The following is a 20748-nucleotide window of genomic DNA, read 5'->3' on the forward strand; positions in this document are numbered from 1 at the left end:
CCATATGTATAGCTAAAGACTACATAACAAGAAACAATGTCAGACAGGAGATACCTTCCTTTGAGTTATTGGCCAGGGTGGCCTAAGAGACTCCCAGACAGTAACCCAGCATAGAAGTGGGAAAATGAACAGCAGACCCCAATGTTATCTAAAGGAATATTGGCAGCTAATTACTGCTAGATGAGAAAGAGCTGATCTTCCTAAAACAAGGAACTCTAGATAAGCTGAGTAGATTCAGCAGATGGACAAGTACTAGGGAACGGTTGGGGGCACTGGCAACATAGTAGACAGTAACAGGGATGACAGAGTATATGGGTTCCAGTGGTGGGGAGTGCTATCGGAGGGTGCCAGTTGGGAAGTGGGTATATAGATGAATAAGATTGTTTGGGATGTTCTGTATGAAATATACACACACAAATCAATTAGAAAAAAAGAAATACAAAAAAACCTTTAACTAAAGAAGACTCTATATGCCATGTAAGTTTTAAAAGGATTTGAAGAGGAAGCATAAAAATTTACTTCATGTTAATTAGTAGAGGTGATAAACATTACCATTGAAATCTACATGATGAATTCATATCCATACTCAGGTGCCAAGGATCTGAGTGTAACTGACTGTGACCAGTAATAATCAGATACATAGAGATCAGAGACGCATGTGCAGACATCTAAGTGTTACTAGCATTAAAAATGAGTTTTTCTGTAGGAAACAGTGTATTTTAAAATGAAATGGAGATCTTATTTAATATTTTGTTTATTATTTTCATTTTATGTGTGAGTGCATTGCTTGCATGTATGTGAGTGCACCCGTGTCGTGCCACGGAAGTCAAAAGAAGGCTTCGGATTTCCCTGGAACTGTGGTCAAGGACAGTTCGTAGCTGCCATGTGGGTGCTGGGAATCAGAACCCGGTCCTCTGCAAGAGCAGTAGAGCAGTCAGTGCTCTTAACCACTGAGCCATCTCTCCAGCATGAAATGGAGATCTTTTTTTAAAGATTAAAACCTCATTCAATTTTATGTCTTATAGGGTTTTATACTGAGTTCAATATTACATAACTGTATTAATTCAACTGTGAACCTAAAAATTTACAGCCACTTTTGAAAGAGATGCATCTTTGCTCTGGAAATTGTTATTGAATATGTTAATGCTGTAATGAAGTGCTTCTTTTAATCATGTGGTTATTAAGTAAATAATAAAAATGTATTTTCTGTTGTTGTTGCATGGAAGCTTTTAAGTGTCCGATAAAAGTTGATGAATAATGTTCAGGTCATCTATATCCTTATTCCTTCTTGGTCTATCAGTTATTAGCAGAAGAGTGCTGAAATTTTCTATATCTTAATGAGTATATTTATTATTATAATAACTTTTGCCTTATATATTCATTGGTACTCTTTGTTGGATGCACACATGTTTAAGAGTATATGTTCCTGAAAAGTTTATGGATTATTAACATGCAGTGCTATTTTTATCCCTGATAATTTTCCTTGTTCTGATGTCTGCTTTGTCTGAAATTACCATATTAATATATCAATATATTTTAAAAAATCGGTGGCAGTTTTTATTTCTTTCGGGTTTTTATTTCGGTTTGTAGTGCTGGGGATGGAGCCTAGTGCCTTGCACGTGTTAAGTAACCACTGTGGTATTGATCTACATCCCTAATCCATTGCCAGTTTTCTTTAGATTAGTGTTAACATGATAATCATTTGTACATTTTTCTATCGTTCTACACAGAATAGATAATGCCACTACATTTTTACAATTATTGTTTTAAAGAGACAGTTACATTTACCATCAGTTAAGAATAAGCTAGGTTTGGTGACACTTGCCTATAATCCCAAATCTTGGGAAGCTGAGACAGGGGGATTGTGAGTTGGAGACCAACCTTGGCTGTATAATGTGATCTGTTTCAACAAAACATGAGAAAGGGATGGAGGGGACAAGTTGAAGGAAGGAATTATTAAGTACTCTGCTAGGGGAAAGTTGTAAAACTAGTGCAACTTGTACCTCACATTAGTAAAAAGAGGAATTGTCCCAAAGATAGTTCTCTAATTAATACTCATTTTCTTGTGTCTTTTAATGAACATCTTTAGCTTTTTTCTGCTTACTTGAAAAGTAAAACTACCAGTTTTGGATATAGATTTTTTTTTCTATTCTTTTGTCTCCACCAGTCTCCCTCCCTCTCTCCCCATGAATGAATAGTAGTAATTATTGCTATTATATATATGTCTACTGAAGAACTAAAGTCTAAAGCTGTTAAGTAACTTGCCCGAACAACTTGTGTGGCAAGTAGCTTGGGTCACACTAATACATTTGTTGAATCTGAAATATGAATATAGTCTGTCTAACTTACAGGAAGACAGATTCACTTAAATACTATGTATACTGTGGGTCTATAGCTTTTCCCCCCAAACTCAGTTAACTTCATTTCCTCCCTCATTATCACTTAAATTGTTTTGGTACCTAAGGTGCCTCCTTTTGTCAGGACCAAATCCTATGTATCTATCAAGGCCTGATTTTAAAGGCCACTTTAGCCTCAGTGCTCTTGGCTTCTGGCAGAAGGAAAACTCTGACTTTAATCTCATTGTACTTTATTTGACCTCTTTTGTAGTATTCTGCATTATGCATGGATTGGTCATTTGATGTACACAGTTCTTTTCTATCAATCTGTGTGATCACTGGGAAGAGAATTTGTATCCACTGTTTATAAAACTTTGTGTTACAGAACTTTGCTAGTACTGCTGAGCAGGATTTCACTAAGTATTGATAATAAGTATTTATTTCATATAGTTTCTGCCTTTAATTTGCTTTTTATTTATCTTTTTATTGCACGCATATGAGTGTTTTCTCTGCATGTATGTAGGTACACCACAAGCATGCAGTGCCCACCGAAGTAAGAAGGTGTCAGAGCCCCTGAAACTAGAGTTACTGATGGTTGTTAGCTGCTTTGTAGGTGCTGGGAACCAAACCCAGGTCCTTTGCAAGAGCTCTTTACCACTGAGCCATTTTTCTAGCCTCTCTGCCTTTAATTTGTAAGCACACTTCCTTAAACCAATTTCCACATCAGAATTGTTGACATTATTATTGATACGGATTTTCTTTAAATATGAGTAGGGGCTCTTAAGCATATCTGCTTTAACACCACTTGGAGGATTAATATTTATGAATATTGAAGAAATTGCAAATAGTTTTAAAATTAGATAAGGCTTCTTTATTATACTGACATCAATAATATGCATAACTATTCATGAAAATTTCAAGGAGAGTCAGAGTATTTGGGAGTCATTTCTACTCTGAACATTTTGACTTTTTTCCTTCTAGAAGTTAAATAATATTGATTATAATAGGGAAATGATTCCCAAACCAAAAGTAGGTGTCAGATAAATCATTGTTTCTGCCACAGAAACCTTGAAGAAAAATTGCGTATCTTTCAAGTTTGAAATTCATGTTGGATTTCACAAAGCATTTTGATATATCTTTCTTTCACATAATACGTAGCAAAGAAGTATGTGCCATTTCAAATAAACCTCATTCTAAACATAGAATCTTTGAAAAATGTGAAGATTTTTTTCTACCTGAAAATCAGAATATTAGAATTCATAAGGGGCTGGAAAGATGGCTCAGTGGGTAAGAACACGAGCTGGTCTTACAGAGGACCCAGGTTCAGTATCCAGCACCCACATGGCAGCTAACAACCATCCTTAACTCCAGTTCCAGGGGATCTGATGCCCTCTTCCTGCTTCCATGGGCATTGCACAACATGTGACACACTTACATGTGAGCAAAACACTCATACACATAAAATAAAAAGTTTTTAAATCAGTAAAATTAGTAAATCTTCCCTATGTGAACTTTGTTGAAAAAATTTTGAGTCTCCTGAAAGCTGATGTTCATAAATTAGATTGTGAGAATGTTAATAGATGCTAATTCTAAATTATCATTAGATATCAATTTTCCTTTAATTTTCTTTACTTCAGTATTATATTTAAAATTTGGGAATAGGGGCTAGAGAGATGGCTCAGCGGTTAAGAGCACTGACTGCTCTTGTAGAGGACCTGGGTTCAATTCCCAGCACCCACACGGCAGCCACAAACCATCCTTAACTCCAGTTCCAGGGGAATCTGATGCCCTTTTCTGACCTCCATGGCATTGCACAACACGGGTGCACTCACAAACATGCAGGCAATACACTCATACACATAAAATTAAAATAATGAATTGTTTTTTTTAATTGGGAATAATGATGAATTTTATTAGTTTAGGGAGAGAGGAAGAAATCTGTCTTCTCTTACACTTCTAAGCTGTGAAACATGACTGTCTGTTGAGAGACACCATTGGGAGCACTCTGAATTCTGTAACTGCCACATATTTTTTTCAGTGGCACCTTTATGTGACAAATTATTCTCAGGTGCTCTTCTCATTCTTTTAATTTTTAATACAGTGCTGTAATTAAAAGCACCATATAATTGTTTCCCCCTATTCAGTGTGAATACTTCTTTTGGATGTCTTTTTTTTAACTTTTACAAAAACTTCATTGAGAATTTCATACATGCATATAAGGTGTTCTGTTCAAATCCGTGCCCACTCCCTCCCTTCCAACACCTCCCATATCTCCCCATCACTTTTTCTTCTTTCTTTTCTTTTTTTTTCTTTCATTTATTTTTATGGGGCTTTTGGGTACTCTAACATTCCTCCCTCTGAAGAGATAACCCTAAAATCTTTTAAAGATTAGAGACAAGCTCCCAAATACTTTTTTTGACACATTTTTGGCCTTTGGAACAGAGTATGTTGCTAATAGTCCCAAGGACATTTTGACTTTTAGTGAAGAAACTGGCTACTTTTCTTTGGGGTCTTTTTACCCTAACTGCCTAGCCAGTTCCTACCTCCTATTCTTATCATGCCATCCTTTGAAGGGGTTACCCAAATTGCCAGTAGGGAATGGGGACACAGATCGCTCTGGCTTCTTCCATGCTGAACAGGAACACACGGTGAAGCAATTGGAGCATCCCTTCAGTGGGTCTATCTAAAAGACTCCCAAATTGCACTGGATGTCTTTTTTTTTTTTTTTTTTTTAATAGAACAAGCTGTGGTTTTTATTACTTAGAAAAGCCTTATGGTTATTTTGCTTTCTGACTCTACTTGTGCCTTCAACACTTTCACAATGATTTTCTGCTCCTCAATGAGGAAAGCACACTTGATCCTGTCACAAACACATTTAGCACACATAGAGCCACCGTAGGCCCTGCTGACATGTTTTTTTGTTGTTGTTGTTTTGGACAATCTCAAAAGGACTTTAGGTCTTACAGCATGAACCCTTTAAAGTCTGCCCGGGCACACACCACATGCAGATTTGGTGCTTTCCCAACCGTCTTGGTATAAAGGTAAACAATCCTATCACCAGGGGTTCAGGACAGCCTACTTTTGTTAGAGGCTATGTTGTAGGAAAGCCTACAGCGATATGTCAAACACTGGACCATTCTGAGTGCCTGCAAACACTGTCTCCAGAAGAGGAAAGGAAAGGCATTGGATGTCTTTTATCTGAAGGAGCAGTTGTTTTATTGGACTCCAGTTGCCTCTCACAAGTGTTTTGTTTTGTTTTGTTTTGTTTTTGTTTTTTAAATGCTTTCTTTCGGCTATTTGCTATAATAGATTAACATGTTAACTTAAAAATAAGGTAAACTCCTAGACCCTGGGCAGTTCCTGGCATTTTCTTTAGTTCTTTGAAGATATTTTAATAAGGTTTAAAGTCTTTATTAAATATATACGAGGACCTTCTGAGACATTCTTACTGACTGCCATTTTTACCTCCAGAGTTTATGCCACAGTTTCTATTTAATTGCACGTTTCTTAATTTCCTGTTGAATGTTAGGTGTAGAGTCTGATTCTTCTCTTCCCCACCCATCATTTGTTCTGTTTAGTGACTTGCCTGGACTACTTTGTTTCTCAGCATGTATAACCCCTAATGCCTCAGCTTAGTTTTTATTTTCTTGTTCTTTTTCCCTAGAATGCTGTTTCTATGTGGATCTTGTTTTCTAGGGATAACATACCTGTTTGTTTGCTTTTGTTGTTGTTGTTGTTGTAACAGGGTCTTGCTATGTATCCGTCTTGGCCTGGAACTCACTATATAGCCCAGACTGTCCTCAAACTCATGATCCTGCTGTCATGTGCTAGGGTTATAGTCATGTGCCACCACACACAGCAGCTGTATGTCTATATAAATTATTATTCAGCCAAAAATTAGAAGTTCAGCTCTGGGCTGGTAGATTTTGACGTGGTTTGGGGAATACCTTCAACTTTGAGTTCAATTTTTCAGGCTGCCTCACCTTTTGCTTTGTGCAAAGTACTCTCTTTTGTCTCCTGAACATAAATGGATGAACACTGACCAGGAATACATGGGTGGATTGACCTGCCCCTATCTCTGGAATATACATGACTTCTAATCATCCTGGGATATGTGGAGAGCTTATTAAGCCTTCTTACCATATTCTTACCTCATGGGATGCCTTGTTCTATGGCTGGTGTAATCCATTGTGCCTAAAAAGATTACAGCCTTAGGCTAGGGACGTACTGGCCCTTCCTGTACCTCAAATGAGGTACACTATCCTGGTTGACCACTCCAACAAAGCTGAGATGATGCTTTAGACACATGTTTTACCTCGTGTGGTAGTTTTCATGAATAAATGCTACTCAGCATTTATTGTGGTATGCCTTTGGTCAGTCTTGATTCTTAACAATTTTTTCCATCTTTACCATTTGTTTTGGGGGGATGAGAATTTGTTTTCCTCCTCAAACCATCATGCCATAAGTGCACAGTCCCAATCTATTCCATTTTGCAATGGACCCTGGTATAACCTAGCTCCTACTTGATTTTCTGTGCTGACATACATCTCTTTCCCTTAACCTGCTCAGTAGGACACACAACCTACCTGGGAAGGAGAGCTAGAGTAGATGTAGATTTTCCCTTGGTTAATGAGGAATTGTTTACATTATATAGTACTTGCCATTATTTACATTTGTATTTAAAATACAATTAATAAAATGCCTGTGCTTTGCAAATGATGTATCATTGTATAAATGATATTTATGGGGCTGGAGAGATGGCTCAGTGGTTAAGAGCACTGACTGCTCTTGCAGAGGACCCAGGTTCGATTCCCAGCACCCACATGGTGGCTACAAACCATCCTTAACTCCAGTGCCAGGGGAAGCCCTCTTCTGACCTCCGTGGCATTGCATGACACAGGTGCACTTACATGCAGGCAATACACTCATACACATAAAATAAAAATAATAAATAAAAATATTTTAAATATTTATATACGCTTTTGGCTAAAAAAGTAAAATGTTGCATGAGATTGTGGAAACATTGGTCTCTATTGATTGATGTTCTCCCTGAATTTTCTTGTTTATTAATTTCATAAATATATACTTGTTGGCTATCTTAAATAGAGGCAGTGAGTGACTGCAAGATGAAGCAGATAGAGATCTTGTCCTTAAGGAGCTTATAGGTTAGTAAAAGGTGGTACAGTGTGAATACAAACTTTTAAGAAATGCTAGATGCCTTTAGTGAATCATTGACCTACAGTAGAAGTTGAGTAGAGCAATCAAATTTCTCTAAGTGAGTCTTTCATCACTGGTCCAGCCTTCACCTAATTCTCTGTTTACATTCCCTCCCCAGCTGCTTTTATACTTCCATCCTTGTGTTTATTACCCTTTCAAAGCTAGTTACAGCAGTAGTACAGTGCTGCCACATGTGCTTTCTTATTCAATATTCATTTGCTTCTTGTCATATGGAACATGGGTAGGGAGCGCTGTTGCTCTCAATGTACAGTTAAAGAAAATGACATTAGACAGGCAGCATTGCTCACCCTCACATTAGGAAGTAACAGAGTCAGGTTTTGAACATGGGTCTTTGTATTCAATCCTGGATTCTTTCCAGTAGGCACTGCTTCTCACATGACAGTATTTTTGCTCTCCAACCAGTAAATAAAGAGAAAATTGGGCTTAGGAAGTCAGATAAGATTTGGAGGCAGGTTTGTATGTTTCTAAAGCACAGAAATGAGACTACAAAGCATTTATGTCCAGGTTACTCTTTGAACCCTGTATTTTAGTGACTTTTAGTGTTAGTCAGATCCATATTTCTACTTGTATACATTTCTTATGTAGGTATTGGATTGTTACCTAAAACCCAGCATGTTCAAAACCAAATTCATCATCTCCCTTTCACTGTGTTGGTTCTGTTAATATTTCCTTTTTCTCTATTGATGATTCCTCCATCTGCCCAATCTGCCAAGCCAGAAACCTAAAAGTGCTTGACTCTTTCTTCTTAGTATCTAATTCCATCATTTCCACCCCACCTTGTAGGGCTGTTGTGTGAATAAACTGATATAAAGAAAAATACTCTGAAAGCTGTGAATGAAAGGCATTATTTCCTCTGAGCCAACAAACAGTAAGATTGAGACACTATGATAGTATGGATTACAGAATTGTTATAATGATTTACTGGTTTGTGTATAGAGCCAGAGTGTCATACTGAAAACGTACAGTTGTGGTAGCTACTGTTTCTCCTGCCCCACTTGTCTAAAAACCACAGGTTGGCTCTCCTTTGTAGTTTCCCTTAGAGAATCAGTTTCACCTGGCATATTTATTTATATTTACCTTATAGTCCACAGATATTTATAGAATACTGTTGCCCTTTTGCCAAAAACCATTTAATTGAAAACTAGGTCAGAGATAAGAGTGTTTATCTACCATGCTTGAGGCCCTGGGTTCAATCCCCATAACCACTAGATAGGTGTGGGGGAACCTACCTCTACAAATTATAGTATTCCTCCCTGATATTTTCTACCAGTTTCTCCATTAAGTTCATGACAGTTCTTTATTTTTTGTTACAAGACCATCTCAAAAAAAAGCGAGATTAAACTTGTAATTTCTGGGGCTGGAGAAATGGTTCAGCAGTTAAGAACACTGGCTGTTCTTGCAGAAGACCCAGGTTCGAATCCCAGGACCCACATGGCAGCTAATAACTGTTCGTAACTCCAGTTCCAGGGAATCTGATAGCCTTTTCTGTCCTCCATGGGCATTGCATGACATGGGCACACTTACCTACATGCAATCAATACACACATACACATAAAATAAAATATTTAAAAAATGAACTTGTAATTTCTGTCTCTAAAGGGAAAATTTAGGTTGAGTACTAGGAATATATTTCTAAACTAAGAACTAATAGTAGAACATGCCTTAAGAAGATCGAGTTGACCACAGCTGCCTGTGTGCCACAGGTGGCTTATCCTGCGTGCTTCATCTCTCCCATCCAGTACCTGATGCCGACAGCTGTTACAAGTTACATTACCAGTAAGATCCTGACAGAGGATCCAAGTTACCTATTCTATTTTTGCAGCCTTGGAATTTTTAATTCAGAGTTTTATAGTGTTGTGGTTAAATAGATTGACCCAATAACAAATGAATTATAATTTATCAAGGTGAGGAAAGTTGTTACTTCCCTGGGTGTTGCCAATATCGAGAGTAGTTGAAAGTGTGGCCTTGTAATCTCCGAGAGAACTGAAAATATTTCTAGCTCTGCAGGTAGGTCATCCCTTAGAGCTTTCCCCCAGGGCCCTCTGTTGAATATGTTGTCCTTATTTTGCAGTCATTATAAGGAGGTTTCTCCGTATTTTGATGAAGTAGAAAATATTAAGGTCCACCAAACTATGAGAGTGTTATATGCAAAGCTTGAAAGATGTTGCATTCCACTTTCAATATTAAGAAAATTACCTGGACATTCAAGTTATTCTCAGCTGTCACCTGTGTCCCTTGCCCACAGCCCTTTTCAGATCAGAAAATCTGCTTGCTCCACAGTGATATGTGCAATAGTCGGCATAGTTTTCAATAGCTGTCCTAGGCCTGCATGTTAGCCTTTAGTGTAATGGCCTTTTTTATGTTCATTCATTTTATTTTATTTCCCATCGTGGTTTTGTTTATTTCTTTTTTGTTTTTTGTTTTTCTGTTCTCTTTTTTAAAACCGTCGTGGTTTGCCCTTCATATTCCCCAATGTTTGCACATGACAAGATGTTGCCATCCCAACATTACCTCCCACTTCACTGACCAGTGCCACTACTGACCATCTAGCACCAGCCACAACGGGACCACTGCCTTCAGCTCCTCGGGATGTCGTGGCCTCCCTGGTCTCTACCCGCTTCATCAAATTGACATGGCGAACACCTGCATCAGATCCTCATGGAGACAATCTCACCTACTCTGTACTCTATACCAAGGAAGGGGTTGCTAGGTAAGTGCCTGCATGTCTAACCAATGGGCTTCATCTTGTTCCACCCATCTGGTCACTATCACCCTGGCTCTTTGTTGCCACAGGGTCTGTACCAATTTTCAGTGCAGAAAATATGATCATTGAAGTATGTCTTCTTTAATTTTAGGTCATTACATAAATTCCAAACACACTTGACATTCTAGTTTTCTTTCCTCCCTTTCTGAGTTAATGTAGGGAAAAAATAGAACTATTTTAGGTGAAAGCATTCAGATGTAATCAGGACTGTGTTGATGGGTTTGGTTTAGTTTGTGGTGCTGGGAATCAAACCCAGGACCTCATGCATGCTAGATAAGCAGTCTGCCATCTCCAATACTAGAACTATACCTTTTCCATAAGATTCATCCAGGGGCTGGAGAGATGGCTCAGCAGGTAAGAACACTGGCTGTTCTTGCGGAAGACCCAGGTTTGAATCCCAGCACCCACATGGTAGCTAACAACTGTCTGTAACTCCAGTTCCAGAGGATCTAACAGCCCCTTCTGTCCTCTGTGGGCATTGAACGACATGGGTGCACTTACCTACGTGCAGGCAATACACGCATACACATAAAATTTTAAAAGTAAATAAAATAATTTTTTAAGAAAGATTCATCCAGTGTAGAATTACGGAGGTTAAGGTAGATTTAACTTACTAATCAAATGAATGTAACCCTGTACTTTCACATGATATAGGCTGATGAGCTCCAGGGGTCTCTTTGGCACAAGAGTACTTGAGTAATTTTCCTAAAACAGCATTGTCATCAAATTTCCTGGTATCTCCAATCATCGCAGGAGCTCACGTTGCTTATAGAATATCCAGAATCTCCAGACCAGTGTATCCCACAGCCTGGCTTCATCTGTGTTCCCTCATTTTCCTTTTTTCTCAGTTAAGCTCACTTTCTAACGAAGCAAGTTAGAGCCTTTATTCCCAGGTCCCTCAGTCTCTTTCTCCTTCCCCCTTCTTAGCTAAAGTTACATTCAATAATCTGTCTTGTATCAAGTTAAAACCCATGAAACCCTTCCAGGACATTCCCTGCCTCAGCACATAAGCATTACACTCACAGATCTTTGAAACCACTAACATTGGCAGTTAATCAGGATAATACAAGAGCTTGTCATGCCCTAGTTTGTTGTTTAATTATTTCATTTGTATTTATATTGTTTTCCCAACCAGATTATGAAGTCCTTGGGAGAAACTATGTCATCTGCTGACTGTGTGTTCTTAACATTGCTGAGTAGATTCCCTCACTGTGCTCTTGCTTCACACCAAAATAAGAAAGCTAAATACCGCTTTGGTTGGGGTCCTAACAATCAAATAGTCTGCTGTTTTTTGTTTGTTTGTTTGTTTGTTTGTTTTTCTCTAGTAGGATGCTTGCAGTTCCTATACATTTATTGTATTTGTTGCCAGACTAGCCAGCTGAGCAAGTGGAGGACCCCTTAACTTCTTACCATTAGCAGTCTGGATGACATGATTTTCATTTGATAGATGGAAGTACTCATTGGGTAGTGGTTACTGGATACTGGATGTTTGATGATCTATTACAAAGATAAGGAACCAAAGTCCTATACACAAAAAGGTGTAAGACATTACTTCAAACAGCAAGTTACACTATTGCCATTAAAATACCTTTTTTTTTTCATTGCAACTATCAATTGAGTTCACAGGATGAAGAAAGCATTTAGTGATTCCTCTGCATAACACACTCTATTTCTACAACAGGGCCTTTGCCCTTATTAATCTGGTAGATACCAGAAATACAATTTCCCCACAGTTTTCCTGGCTTCTGGCCTCTCCTCAGCTGACACCTCCTCAGCACTCCCCTGAATGCCCATGTACATTCACTTAACCCCCTCATTCTCTATTGCACTGCAGTGTGTTGGAGCCAGCTTCTTCCCATCCCATTCCTTAAATTTTCAGGAAGCTTTGGAAATCTGATGATGTCATTTGGCAGCTGTACATGGGGTATGCAAGATATTTATACTGGAAGATGCTAAGCTCTAGAGTCCACAGTTAAACATCTGCCAGAACACTGCTACTGCTTCATCCTTAGGGTTTGGTTTTCGGGGAGGACACTGAGTTTTTGGGTTTTGATGGGGGTTTGTTCTTGGTGTTTTGCTTTTTGTTTTGCTCTTGACACACACTCCAAATTTCCTCTTTTATTTAGTGTGTTTCTTTTGTTCAGCAGAGTATCCTCCACATCTAAAATAGTAATACTAGTAAATGTAATACCAGTTGTCCTAGTTTGTTTCTCCATTGCTGTGGCAAAACACTCTGACCAGTACCAACTTGGGGAGGAAAGGGTTTATTTGGCTTACATCTCCCAGGTCACAGTTCATGAGGGAGCCCAAGGTAGGAACTCAGGGCAGGGACTTGGAGGCAAGAGCTGGAGCACAGGCCATGGAGGATCACTGCTTACAGACTTGCTCCCCTGGCCCCTGATCAGCTTGCTCCTTTTTTTTTTCTTTTTTTGTCTTTTTGATACAGGGTCTCCTGAACTCACTATGTAGACAAGGCTGGCCTTGAACTCGCAAAGATCTGCCTGCCTCTGCCTCCCAAGTGCTGGGATTAAAGGTGTGCACCACCATTCCCGGCATCAGCTTGCTCTCTTATCCAACACAGGCCCACCTGCCCAGGAGTGGCACTACCCACAGTGGGCTGGGCCCTCCCACATCACTCAGCAATCAAGAAAATGCCCCACAGACATGGCCACAGGCCAGTCCAATGGAGGCAATTCCCCAGTTTAGGCTCCCTCAACCTGGGTGTGTCAAGTTGACACTAAAGCCATCCGGCACACCAGTAAATAAATATTAAACATTGATAGCTTAAATACTAATTTCAGACAGTGGAGAAATATTATGAATGATGCTGAGGACATTGCATGTTTGGTGGGAGATAAAATTTATAAATTTATTAGAAAAAAATTTTCATTTTGAGAGTCGATGTCTGTTAAAACATTGAAAGCCCAGAAACTGTAACATGAAAGATAGACAGCATTTATTATACACCAGTGAGGAATTCCATGGTAAATGATTATAAACAATAAAAACATATCAAATGACCAATTAGAAAAATGTAACATTTATGGAAGATTGTATTGATAACCAGTCTGTTTGAAGAGCTCCTGCAAATCATAAGTGAAAGATACACCAAAAGGCAAAGATGAAAGCAGCTCACAGAAGTTAGTGAATAACCCGTTAAAAAGTTTTCACCATCATTAACAATCCTGGAAATGTAAAACAATGAATTATTATTTTTATCTCTAAGGCTATTTAATAAATTGACATTATCCAGTATAAAATGAAGATGTGGGAGGGAACCCAGTCCAGACTGTAGTGATAGTATTAAAATAGTCTGTAGATTGTTCTCCTTCATTTGTGGATCCTAGCATCAAATCCTTAAAAACAAGTATCCCAGTCACCACCCATCAATGTAGCTTCTTTTTCAACAGACAGATTATTACAGAGTTACACCACTGGTCACACACAGAGATTCTCTGTGAATTGCCCAAGCCTAAGTGGCACATCTAGGATGCAACCTCTACACCTAAGGCTCACAGAACATAGAACAGGGGTTGAAGAGAACACTAATACATCTTTCAGTTCTCATCAATGAAGCTCCCTCATGCAACAGAGGGCCAGGAATACAAAAGGCCACAAATGACCAAAACATATAGAATATGAGTCAGCAGAGTGTGGGTCTTTGAACAGGTCCACCCACCCAGGGATCAGGGACCATTGCAGATGCGGGGGGAGGGGGGAAGATTGTAAGAGCCAGAGAAGAGGTGCATGACCGTATGGAAATGGGATCCTTCTCATACAAACCTACAGCAATGGTTTCAGCATGCACAAGACCCGTGGAAATTTAGGCAGACAAAAACCCAGCACAAAAGTGTGGAAATGAACAGCAAGCCCCAATCTTAGTCAAAGAGTTGATAGCTGATTACTGCTGGATAAGGAAGAACGGAGTCTTCTTTGAAGAGACTAAACCCTGGTGGTTGAACTTACACTGAGGGTCATTTCGGGACGCTAACTGTATGCAATAGGCTTTAATACAAATGACAGAATGTATGAACTCTAGTTGGGCGGGGAGAGGGTATCGGAGGGTGTCAAAAGGAAAGGGGGAATTTGTATATGAAATACAAATTCAGTAAAAAATATTACAAAGTCTGTAGAGAAGGCAATTGGCAGAATTTTTAAATCTTCATGCATGTAGGACTTAAAGAACTAAACTTCTGGATAGCTCTCATACAGTTATACAGACACATATGCATAGAATGATCATAGAAAAGTTTTTTATTGTTCATAAGATTTAAAAAGAAACACAGACATCCATTGATGAGGAATGGACACATAGTGTGTGCATCCTTGTGAAGTCTGATGCCCTTTTTAAAATGATACCTATATTTTGATGTATATGTAAATGCTTAGAATAGTTATTCTCATCCAGGGATAGTTTTGCACTCCACCCTTGGAAGAATATTGGCAGTGTCTAACAATATTTTGTTGCAGCTGTAGTAAAGGCAGGGTGCTTATTGACATGTAGTGATACTGGACAGAGATGAATAAGCATCCTGTCTTGTATAGGACAGCCACTTACAACAAAGAATTATGCTTCCCCATATCACCAGAGCACCAAAGATGAGAATCCCTTGCATGGAGAGGTCTGGTAAAATTCATGTCAGTGTATGTGTACTGCCGTTAGGTCTCAGTAGGACAAGTGAGGCAGTAGAACTAATATTCATTTCTTAAATGTGTAAATACATATTATTTATATATCTTAATTATGTGTCAGAGATTGAAATAAGCAGGCATGACTAATATATGAAGTTGGAGCTGAGAGAAATATAGAAGTTGGTAGGCAAACAAGACAAGGAAAGGTAACGTTCCATTTAGGTGTATAGTATAAGGACGATGAGGCCAGATAGCTAGCCTCCCTCATCTAGAGCTTTTGGTAGAAATGAATAACAGATTAAAAATAAGGTTCAAATTTGAAATCAGATGTTGGAACGCCTGTAAGAATCTGGCATCCCATATAAGATGGACCATTTTAGCTCTTAAACAAGTGTGCCCCCTGATTGTATTAAACTTTTTGTAGTAGCAGTGCTCTGGGACCACTACTACTCAAAGGAAAGAGGAGCCAGGGAAATAGCAAATATGTTAATCTAGACATGTGGCAGTTGACAAGCCTGGATGAAAATGAAAGAGTAGGTAGGGTAAATTGGTAAATATGTAAAAGGAAGATATTTTGAGACAGTAATTATTTTTGTTACTTTATTGAGCTTGATTTCTGAATACAAACAATAAGTACTAAATAAATCTTTTTAAATGGGGCTGAGGAGATGGCTCAACAGGTAAGAGCACTGGCTGCTCTTGCAGAGGACCTGGGTTCAGTTCCCAGCACCTACATGGCAACTAACAACCATCCTTAACTCCAGTTCCAGGGGAATCCAGCGCCCTCTTCTGACCTGCAACAGGGGTGCACTTACAAATATGCAGGCAATACACTTTTACACATAAAATAAAAATAAAATAAATTTTTTTAAAAAAGAAATCTAAAAGTTGAAAGACTATATATTATTTTGTTTTACAAAATTTTTATTTAACCTTCCTAAGCTTAAATCTAGTTATCTTAAAAAACAAGGACACAGGCTGGAGAGATTGTTTGATTCCCAGCACCCACATGGCTGCTACAAACCATCCTTAGCTCCAGTTCCAGGGGAATCCGAAGCGCTCTTCTGACCTCTGTTGCATTGCACAGCACAGGTGCACTCACATACATGCAGGCAATATAGTCATACACTCATAAAATATAAAAAAAGAACAAGAACAATAAATTACTTAATAGATTTATTTTATAATAAAAGTTGAGTGTGAGAATGTAGTCTATTCATATGCAAATTTTCTCACTTCATGAATTTAAAAAGTCAACCACCAGGTGGTACTATGTGCATTAGTCATAAACCTCATAGTCCAGAGGGTTTTTCCTCTGCCTTTCTGCCTATGAAATGTTTATCCTTTTTATTTTTGTAAAATCTATAAATTAAACAACAGCTCTTTTCTGATAATGGTTTAATTGAAGAGTAAAGTTACTCCTAGTATTGGTAGAAGTTTTGAGATGAATGAAGCATTAAAGATCTGTTAGTCTAGTTCTAAGTTTGCAAACTATGGATCCCAGGCCAAATCAGAACAGTTTTATTTTATGACTCAGAATCTATTTAGAATAGTGACATTTTTAAAGGTTATGTAAGTAAGTACATAATATCTTCCTTTTTCCCTTAAACTTGTCAGCATGTGCTATCTGGAAATTCAAGAAAATTTTGCCCATCCTGTGTCATTCTTTCATTCAAAACATAAGAAAATGGGTCTCAGAAACAGCTCATGAGTTGCCCACAGTTCCTTCACAAGCTGATAGCATTGCCATAACTGGAATTAGATCTTCTAGCTTCTAGTCCAGCACTGTCTTGATATAAAATATGCATTTTTCTCTCTTTTTTTGATTCTTAACTCTCATATTTGAACCTTAATTCCATTGTAACCTCACACAGTTCTGAGGATTGTCCTTTCTAATACTCCTTGATTCTTGTCCTGAAGTTAAGTTTTTCTGGACAGAAACTTGGTTCTTATAGACCAATCTAATATCATACCTTCTAAGATGCAATGTTTTTCATCCTTGGGACTCATGCTTATGACTGATTTGCTTTTCATAACAATGCTATAGCTCAGGCTGACCTCAAACTTGCTTTATAGCTGAATATGGCCTTCAACTTCTGATCCTCCTGCCCCTGCCTTCCATGTAGGGGCATGTTATAGGCATGTACAACTATGCCCAGTTTATGTGATACTGGGAATCAGATGTAGGGCTTTGTACATGCCAGGCAAGCACTCTATCAACTACATCCACTGATCACATGATGACAGTTCTTAAAAGCCAACAGTCTAAAGCCAATTTCTTCACATTATTTGTTAAGTTGATTTATATCATAGTCTAGTTTTCAGTATAGTTAGTACAGTACACTGAGCATGATTGTGGAGCTTAGTTGAACACATAACCCCCTAACCATAAATCCTAGAAGTTGCCATTTTTTTACATTTATGTATGTGTGTGTACATGTTGTGTGCATGCCACAGCACATGTGTGGAGGTCAGAGAACAATTTGCACAATTCAGTTCTCCCTTTCTACCATGTGCATCCTAGCGATTGAACTCAGGATCATCAGGCTTGGTGGCAAGCACTTTTACCCACTGAACCATATCAGTGGCCCAAAAGTTGCCTTTTATAAAGATCTAGATACTGCTTTTATGTTAGACCATTGGATTCATTTACGTTGCTTCGATTCGTTTGAAAATTAGTTTAATTTATTAGTTCTAAGAATTATTAGGGCTAAGGAGATGGTTCCATAAAGAAAAGGCTTGCCATGTCAGCATGAGACCCAAGTTTAATCCTAGTGAGCATCTGTAATCCCAGTCCTGTTGTGGCAAGATGGGAGATGGAGACAGAAGAATCTCTGGAAGCTCCTGGGCCAGCTAGCCAAGTATATGTACCAGTGAACAAGAACTCTATCTTAAACAAGGTAGAAGGCAAGGACCAACACCCAAGGCCACCGTCTGACCTCCACTCATGCTCTCACAGGGGCATGCACAGGCACATTTATGCACGCGCCCACGTGTACACATACCGCACCAAGATAAAAAGGAATTTTCTAAAAGAATTAATTTATTAAAACCAGTGTCATCAGTTACCTTTTTTAATAAGTTGGGTTACATCTAGATTTTTTAATGTTTTTGCTCTCAATTTAGCAGTAGTAGCATGTGGTTTATTTTTATTGAGCATCTCTTTGTTTAAAATTCAGACATTATTCTTTGATAATTACTGTGAAAATCGCCTGTCCATTTCCCTGAGGCTCTTTCCTTAAAATGCAGTGATTTCAAAAGCTGACAAAGTCAGTGACCTGCTGCTCATTTGAAACAGCACTAAGGAACACATCTCCTCTGAAAGGAAACTGTGATTATGATCAGTGATTAGCAGTAATGTTTAAGGAAGATCATCAATGGCTTGTTAAGTATTTATTACCTGTTCTTTTGCCAGTGTTCATATTCTACTGTAACTAGTAACTCATGAGTTTCACTTTGAGAATTAGTATGATTTTATTAGATTTTTGATGTGAACTGGAAATTGAAACTACATTCTAGAAATATGTCGTATTGATACCATTTCCTTCCAAATCTTTCTTTATCCGAAGGGAGCGTGTTGAGAATACCAGTCACCCAGGAGAGATGCAGGTGACTATTCAAAACTTAATGCCTGCAACTGTGTACATCTTTAAAGTTACAGCTCAAAATAAACATGGCTCTGGAGAGAGTTCAGCTCCCTTACGAGTAGAAACACAGCCTGAGGGTAAGTCTTTCACTTGTCTGCCTGCCCCACCTGTAGGGAGATTATTTGAAGGCCTGCCTTGCATACTTGGTTTCAAGATCCTTATGAATTAGGGCAAGACAAAATGAATATCCATCAAACAATATCAAATAATACAACACAAAGCTCCCCCTGCCTCTTCTCCCTGAGTGCCTCTGTACCCATTTTATGCTGATCTTTTAAGACTTAGTTCAGAGGCTTAGTCTTTCTTCTGATCCCATGGTTGAAAATAAAACTTGAGATCCAAGGACTCCACCAATACCACACAAAGGACATACAAAGTTAAATTAACTCTTCAAGGCAGCTTTTATTTTTGCAAAAGGGTGTGTTGCCTCATTTGGATTGTGAACAAGCCAAGCACACCCTGCAGGAAGTTTGATAGTTGTTTTTGTTTTTTTATCCTAATCCCAGGATACTGTGTCTTTTCCCCATTGGCTAGGATCTGACCTTAGTCTTTCTTGGTTGGCAAGTTTTAGAAAAATGATGTAGGCCAGGAGTGGTGGCACATGCCTTTAATCCCAGCACTCAGGAGGCAGAGACAGGCAGAACTCCAGAAATTCAAGGCCAGCCAGGGCTACATAGTGAGACTCTTTCTCAAAAAAAAAAAATAAAAAAGGACCACAACAAAAAGAATCAGAGCAAATGGAATAAATGAAAGGGGTCTCCTGGCCATCAGGCTCCAAGTTAAGGGATGTTCACCAAATAGCATTATAAAGGTTAAATTCCTGTGATCATTCTTTTGACAGAAAAAAAGATTTGAATTCTTTGTCATTACTTCCTTCACCATGTGTACTCTTCTATCTGTATAATTCTGAGATATATTATCACTTCACTCCTTCAGCTGTTGTTAGGGATGTACCTTGCTTGTTTTTGTGGATATTTCCCCTAATATCTAATGTAGTACCTTGCACATTAAGTGGATATTCATGATGGTCATCAACTGAATTGCCCTGTTGTTGAGCATACCTCAACCTTTATAAGTTTTTGGAGCTCCTGTTCTTTTGTACTAAATAGCTTTACTTTTCATTACATTTCTAAGACTCTGTGACTAAGGCAAGTGTCAGGTTGGTTTATATTACAATGTCCTATTTAACTTCTGGTTATAACCTATAGGCCTGAATTTATAAAAAGTAATTGTCTCGGTTTGCTTTATGTTACTGTAATTACACCCACCAAAACCAGCTTGGGGAGGAAAGGGTTTATTTCAGCTTACATTGTAGTTCATCATTGAGGGAAGCTAGGGTAGGAACTCAAGGCAGGAACCAGAAGACAGAAGCTAAAGTATGCTGCTTACTGGCTTGCTCAGCTATATTTTTTATACAGCCCAGGCCCTCCTACCCAGGGACAGCACTGCCCACAGTGGGCTGGGCCCCCCTACATCAATTAAAATTCAAGAAAACGTCTCATAGAAATGAATGGCCACAGATTAGATTGATGGAGATAATTCCTCAATTTAGGTTTCTTCTTCCCAGGCCAAGCAAACAGAAACTAATCAGTACAACAGTTAAGTCATAATTGGTGTTTTTCCTCTTTGAAACTTTCTTTTAAACTTTGCCTTTTACCATAAGCCAGTTCCAGTTTACTTTTACTACAGGTGAACTGGCTTTTCTGTGTTGACAAAGCTAAATTGAGTGGGAGCGTCTGAGATGCATTTGTGAAAGCTCCCGTTCTCATCCAATGAGAATGTGGATGTAATTAAAGAATTCACATAGGCTTTAATTTTTAATGCTGTAGCTACTTATCTAATATTTGAGTACCTCCTATGCCTGGTACAATGCAAAGAACTAATGATAAAGGGATGGTGACTAAGGTAAGATTTCTCCTCTTAAAATGTGAGTAGTGAATACAGAAAGAAGGCCTTTCCTCGGTCATTTTAGTCATGGATATTAAAGATAAGAATCAGGGCTGGAAAGATGGCTCAACAGTTAAGAGCACTGGCTGCTCTTGCAGAGGACCCAGGTTCAAATCCCAACACCTACATGGTGGCTACCAACCATCCTTGACTCCAGTTCCAGGGGAATCTGACACCCTCTTCT

The 20748-nt window shown here is 38.5% G+C and overlaps 1 protein-coding gene and 1 pseudogene across 10 annotated transcripts in view; one reads left to right on the top strand and one right to left on the bottom strand.

Annotated features, from left to right (window-relative positions):
• Positions 1 to 20748, top strand: part of Neo1 (neogenin 1) — a 205589-nt gene that overhangs the window by 125616 nt on the left and 59225 nt on the right. For 6 of the 10 annotated variants that reach the window (XM_029565066.1, XM_029565070.1, XM_008836447.3 and 3 more), the window contains exons 8-9: positions 10065 to 10284; positions 18540 to 18694. In XM_029565066.1, the coding sequence (XP_029420926.1) occupies positions 10065 to 10284; positions 18540 to 18694 (375 nt within the window). The remainder of the gene's footprint in view (positions 1 to 10064; positions 10285 to 18539; positions 18695 to 20748) is intronic. The other 4 variants (XM_029565069.1, XM_008836448.3, XM_008836451.3 and 1 more) reach the window with 1 other exon arrangement.
• Positions 5097 to 5473, bottom strand: LOC103736891 (annotated as a pseudogene).

This window comes from Nannospalax galili, unplaced genomic scaffold (assembly GCF_000622305.1).
Source record: "Nannospalax galili isolate Female #2095 unplaced genomic scaffold, S.galili_v1.0 scaffold54, whole genome shotgun sequence".
NCBI classification, from domain to species: domain Eukaryota; kingdom Metazoa; phylum Chordata; class Mammalia; order Rodentia; family Spalacidae; genus Nannospalax; species Nannospalax galili.